This window comes from Limulus polyphemus, unplaced genomic scaffold, assembly GCF_000517525.1.
Source record: "Limulus polyphemus unplaced genomic scaffold, Limulus_polyphemus-2.1.2 Scaffold1110, whole genome shotgun sequence".
Lineage (NCBI taxonomy): Eukaryota > Metazoa > Arthropoda > Merostomata > Xiphosura > Limulidae > Limulus > Limulus polyphemus.
In genome coordinates, this window is record NW_013666720.1 from 296,044 (window position 1) to 302,792 (window position 6,749).

At 29.9% G+C, this 6,749-nt stretch overlaps 1 protein-coding gene across 2 annotated transcripts in view; it reads right to left on the reverse strand.

Annotated features, from left to right (window-relative positions):
- Nucleotides 1-6,749, reverse strand: part of LOC106462179 (hypoxia-inducible factor 1-alpha inhibitor-like) — a 32,762-nt gene that overhangs the window by 3,714 nt on the left and 22,299 nt on the right. The window contains exons 5-6 of one of the 2 annotated variants that reach the window (XR_002611178.1): nucleotides 5,438-5,608; nucleotides 3,613-3,716 (exon numbers count right to left, since the gene is read on the reverse strand). Coding sequence is in view for 1 of the 2 variants with exons in the window: in XM_013922079.2 (XP_013777533.1) it covers nucleotides 3,613-3,720; nucleotides 5,438-5,608 (279 nt within the window). In the remaining variant the exon portion in view is untranslated. Of the gene's footprint in view, nucleotides 1-3,612; nucleotides 3,721-5,437; nucleotides 5,609-6,749 lie in introns of both variants that reach the window. The other variant, XM_013922079.2, reaches the window with a different exon arrangement.

The window sequence follows — 6,749 nt, forward strand, 5'->3', positions numbered from 1 at the left end:
CACACTGCTTGGATGGCTTTAGAGACTGGTGAACTATTACACCAAGATCCCTTTTTTTCATGACACTGTTAAGGTTATTCTCATCAAAAGTATACTTATAATCAAAATTATGATAACTCTAATGCATTATCTTGCATTTATTATAATTAAAACCCATTTGCAATTTATTTGCCCAACTCACTAAATGATCTAAATCCTTTTGTGCCCCTGGGTAGCATAATCTGATTCTTTTCTCACTATTTACCACACAGACTAACCTATCCCCAGGCCTTGTTGAGGAATCACCTATAACTATAACTTCCTTATCATCCATATTCTTCTCTGACCCTCTTGTTTTCCTTCCATCCAATAGTTCGTCATCTGCAGAAGCCAAGGGCTGAAATTTATTGCTTAGTAAAGAAGTTGATATTCCTATATGTAGTTATCAGCATAGCTTTCTAGTCTGAGTTCTGAAATGGAACCTTGTATTGTTTATTAATATTATCTTAATTCTGCAGTAAGTAACAATTCTCATACTCTTCACAACATAACAATGACAACTTGATCATGTTGTAATGCCAAGATATAACACAGTATCTTTCCAAAACATGAAAGAACAAATTAAATGGTGGAGTATATATCTAATTAACAGCTTCTTAGACAAAAAAGTAATGTTTAAAGTTTCCAATCTTAGTTATATTATGTCCTATATCAGTATTTTCCACAGTGTGGGGTATGCTGGGGGGTTACTAATGATCTCTTGTGGGGTGAGTGATTAGGGTAGAGTCAATAGTGAAATAATGCAAAATTAAGAGTTTTATTATATTTTTCATTAATGAAAATAATAAGTAATTACTATAACACAAGGTATTTTAATGCATATCTGTGTATTATATTTTGCCACTTAATTCACTCTTTCACTCTTTGAAAAACAAGAGGAGGGCATGAATAACAAAAGTTTGGGAAATGCTGCTCTGTCTGACCGAATATTAAACAATTTTTCTCAAAAAGTAAACAAAACTGCAACAACATGAAAGTTACCACTTCTTGCACACAAGGATAAGGAATCATCATGAAAAAACATTAATAACAAAACTTAGTCAAAATTCATTTGCAACATACATGTGTCCAGCTAAAGTAATAGCTTGACTAAAATTACTTTGCTGAAAAGTTACGAAAAATGGCAAGAGAGAGTAATAAAGTGATGAAAGCATTTGATAAAAAAATAAGTAAAAATTCAAAAATAGGACAGTGTTAAATTATTTCTACATTTAAGGTTTAAGCCATTCTTCAGGATATATTAAAAGACTGTTAAAATAAATGTACCTGAGTTGTATAACAGTGATTTGTTGTTGCATTATTGGAAGAGAGGAGTAAAATACAATTAGATTAAAATAAAATATTTTATAAATTTAGCATCAAATCAAAGAGAAATATTTAAATTTTCAATCTTCAATTTTATGCATCACATGACACTTCTTTGCTTTGATTTCCTTTCCACCCTTTATTACTTTCTAAGTTTACAAGGACTTATACATTTATACATTAGATATTCCCGTGGAAAAGTTTGTTGAGACTATTTTTCTTACTTTAATGGGTTATATGCCATAAGCTAAAACTCATTGTACATGCTGTCTTTAAAAAATGACATTTGCTATTAGATTATTTACAACCAATGGAAATATTTTAATCTACTGTTTTTTATGAGATTAGTATATTCTCATGATGATCTTTGAGTTATTCTGCATCAATTTCATAGTTTGCTATTGCCAAGATTGCCCTGACCAGGTAAAGAAAACATTTTAAACCACATATAGCTTAGTTAGAAAGCCAGTTAAATTATAATAGTTTTAGGACATACTATTTTGTTGCATTTAATATTTTGTGTTTTAAATTTCACATTTAAAATAAATAACAATTATGTAAAGTAGTAACAATACTCCTACAAAAAATTGGGTTAACTTTCACTGAGACTTTGAGAGCATTACAAGATACACACATAAGTACTAAATTTCAAGTTTTTTATGTAATTCTTTTTTTTCTTTATTGTTATAAAAGTAACTAATATGTAAAAATTAGGAACTTATTAGTTGCATAAGAAAAATTCATGGAAAAAACACTTGATAGTATAAGCAAATGTTGTGAGCATGGCATGTTGTAATTTTACTGAGAATGTTGGTAATTTGATGCTGTCCTTACCCAAAACTTCCCTGCTGTGATAATTCACTTTGGTATTATTCTTAGTAAATCAATAATTTTAAATGACTGAGAGATTTGAATTGTGTTGGCTTTGGCTGTAAGAATAAATAGTGTGTCATTGTTTGTAAGAAAATGAAGAAATTCTAGAAAGAAAAAGGGTAATTACATATATTTAATTTTTTTTTGTGGTGGTTACAAGGTTTACCAAATGAACTGAGCCTGTATATAGTGTTAGGGTAGAGAGCATAAAATATGAGATATAGAGATTTACTGTAAAAACTTTGATATTTATTTAGGAGGTTTTAGAAAGTATGCAAATGAAATCTGAAAACTGTACAAAGAAAGTATTTTTAATTTTGACATAAAAACCACCTTGCACTCAAACTAGTCACTTAACTAAAAAATATGATTTTTTTTACATACAAAAGACTTGTAATATATACTAAAAGCTTGCCACATTTCATGAAGACACTTACTACATACAAAATTATAGTATGTCTAGCTACCTGGTGGTTAAAAAGGGCATTCAAATAATCAAGCCTTTATGGAGAATTAAATATTGTAAAGGAGGGACTAAACCTAAACATCTAAAATGTTGAAATAAATGAATAAAAGTGCCACCTAGTTTAGTTTTAAATTCATACTTCATCAACTGTTTTTCTAAATAAAATTACCCCTTGCATGAAGATAAAGTGTTGAAGTTTTCTGGCAAGTTAGTTTATAACTACATGCAGTTCTTTATGTACATTTTAAATGTATTATGATATTTTCTCTTTTATAACCAGCATTTCTCCAGTTCAAAAGGAAGTGCATGTTACCCAGGTTCATTCGTTAATTATGAACAATTTCTAATTCACTTAATAATATGTTGCTAGGTTTTATTATGGCAAAATTTAATATATTTCTACTTGGCACGTAACTTTGCTTGGTGAGAAAAATGTCTTATTCTTTAATTACTGGTCTTTTAGGTTAAGGGTTTATTATCAAAATGTTTGGATGTGAGCTTCGTATTATGTAGCATTTTCCCCACTAGAAATTTCCTTTCAGCAGAACTAGTGCTTGAGTCATGTAGCATGTACTGGTTAACTTTCCTGTTTTTGTTTTTAAGTGAACTTTATTTATAGCTTTCCGTACTCTAATGTTGAAATAAACACTGAATATTAATATTCGAAAGACAACTTAAGAAAGAAAAGCAAGAAAAGATAATGATACATTAGCCATAGCTTCAATGCTTTTAAAAATATTTTCTGTTTTGAAAGAAAGAAAATTAAAACAGCAGCAAGAGTTTTATTCAGATGGGTCATTAAGAAATGATGTATAATCAGATAAAACATAAACAGTATAGGGGTTACAGAAACATACATTATTACAATCAATTGTTATATACAAAATGTCAAAAACATGTATGTTTACATGATATATAAAATGAAATACCTCATTAACATCCTTTAATGTCTCTACCAACATCTTTTCAATATTTCTCATTACTGCCATCTTCTGGAAACCTTGAAGAGGATATGTAATTTTTCCAGAAGGTCCTGACTAACAATGAGGAAAAATAAAGAGCTGTGAAAAACTTAGTTCTCCTGACAGCTCTACTTATGCTTTACCATTCAAAACCTAATAACAACAAAGAAAACAGCAAATGTATCCATTTTCAATTACTTTACCTTCAATGTTTTCCCTTAGTAGCAATTATAAACTATTTAATGAACAATGTATACTTTTATCACAATTTAATGGCAGTAGACTGAAAAGGAGACTTGATAAATATGGCATAATCTGATTAATGAAGTTAACATTAATCAATATACATTCTACCATTTTACTGAAAATTTTATAAGTAAAAAACAAACCAAAGAAAAAGTTTATAAGAATAATTGACGGGTCAAGCTAAGTAAAAATCACCTTATTAAGATAACCCATTTAATTTTCCTTAAGTTCCTACTTGTGTGTGAACTTATGATCTGAACATTTCTTAGATTACTTCATTATCTTCATAAATTCGAAATTATCTTAAGAAACTTATTTATATTTTAAAATGCTTTACATTTGTATGTACATTAAAATTAAAGCTTCAACTGAGAGTGATCCCTCCCATGGTCATTGACAAACAACAGATAGCAGAGGTAGAAGAGAAAAGGTCTGGTTGGCCTCCGTAGTAGAAACATTCACTTGGGAATTCATTCCCGTTGGTACATTTTTTTTGTTGTTGTTAAATGAAAATATAACCATAGTAAAGCCAACCACGTTCAAAGTCACAACACTCATGGTTATAGAAACCCATGCTGAATACTTTGTTGAGAAAAAGTGATTACATTACTTGAATGAGGTGCTTATATACAGTACCAAGCTAGAGGGTGCACTGAAGTTGGTGGAAAATTTTGCAAATTAGAGTTTTCCAAGGGCATTGGGATCAAAAAGACTGGAGCAAGCATTTTCAATGCTTAGATGGGCAAAGAGTGGAAATCATGGAAATTGAGAAATAGATATAGTGTCAGCGGAAGTGTGTTTTGGAATTCATATATTTTGTCAAATAAAAGCAAAATCCTAAAAGTTATATTTTACTTTTCTGTATGTGTTTTGTGGAATGGAGAGGGGGATAGTAGATTTTTAAAAAGGGTGAGTATATTTCTCTTTCATTTGCTCACTTAAAAATCACAGACCCTTGACCCTAAAAATTTTAAAAGAACAGATACTTATGCCTACTTCAAAGAACAATTATCTGTAACATATTAAGGTAAAATATCTAAATAAAATCTAATAACTTTCAGTACTTTTATATCTATGTTAGTTTGATATATATATATTGGAAACATTAAATAATTACCTTCACTAAAATTGATTGATGAAAAGCCACAGTAAAACTTCTTAAAATTCAAAATATTTAAAAACAGTGTGTGTGTGTGTGTCTATACATACAAGAGAAAAACCAAGTTTTACAGGATAAATTTAAACTGATATTTAGTTGGTTATCTTCAAAGTTGAATTGACTGGATTCCTTTTTATATGAATAATTAAGTCTTAAACAATCAACTTGCAACCTAGACAGGTAAATTAAAGTTATTTAAACAAACAGATCTATTTGTTTCATAAAAAATTAAACCAAATATAAGATTGTCTTCTGCATTAAAAATAATTTATTATTATATACACGACTTACTGCAGCATTAACAGCTTCATATTATACCTCTGAAAAAAAGTTTAGTTTTAATACTGTTGATGTTGAACAGTGTGATGTTAATCCAGAAGAACTCACCTTGTACCAGAAATTTAAAGAAACTGCATAGTCTCCATGCTGTACAGTTTCAACATGATGCCACCAGTACATGGGAAGATAAAGCACATCACCTGGCCCTAACACTGCCTCCTGTCCACTGATGTCATGAAATTTTGGAAACTTATCATACTGGGGAACATCAAAGTCAACCTGGTTAAAAAAACTTTTTCATTCACAGAGGTGGCCACACAATATTGTACATGATAAATGCTCTTTTGACATTTGAAATAAAACTATTAAAACAGCTGCAAGAAGATTATATAGAAGTTTTACTACAAAGTCTGACTTCAACTGCTCAAGAGGTCATTAGACAATCATTCAATCAGCCCCAGTAACTTTCTCTTTTTATCAAAAGTAGCTAACTCCTTGGTAAACCTTTATAATTTGTAACAATCACAGAGTTTTACATGCAGCCTACTCTCTTAATAAAACTCTATAGCTTGTAACAGCTACAGTGTTCTTGTTACTGCTGCAAAGAGCCCATTTCTGAATAAACCTCTAAAACTTGTAAAAGTTAGTGTTTTCTGGCTAACCTCTACAACTGGTGTTACAAGCTGTCAAATTTCTTGATAAACCTCTATATAACTTGTAACAGTCGATGTGCTTCAATTACTGTTAAAGCAACCAACTTTCTTGATAACACTCTATAACTTGTAACAGCTAAAGCTTTCATGCTAGTTTTACAAGCTGCCACCTTTATTGATAAACCTGTAAGTTAGAGAGACCAAACAGAGAACACAAGAAGAAAATCTGTAGAGATAAAAAACCTGTTTGAAGTTTGGGAGATATAACACTGAGAATGAAAAGAGCCCCAATTTTTCAAAGAAAGAAAAATTTTCAAACCATATTCTGATCTAATATTGGCTTTTTGTTGTGTGAAGTCCAGGTTCTAAAGGTTAAAAATCATGGAATACTAAATCAATGATTGGATTACTTTATTTCACATTTACATTAATGTATCTACAAATCTGTAAGTTTGGGCTTTTGAACATATACAGGTTTGACATAACAGCAACAATATGTATATTTCAAATAAACAAGCAAAATTTAAAATGACATACATAAAACAATATATCAGACATGTGGAAAACAAGTTATTATCTTTTTTTCCCTCTTACCTAATACATAAAAATTAAGTTAGAAATATTTGTAGTGGCAATAATGAAATATGTATAAAATGAATTATATGCATTGAAAGAATGTACTATGTACGATGTATCACACTTAGATAACTAGAAGATATCCTTAACTCTTTCAGCACGGGCTCATTCCCTGGGACGACCTCATAACC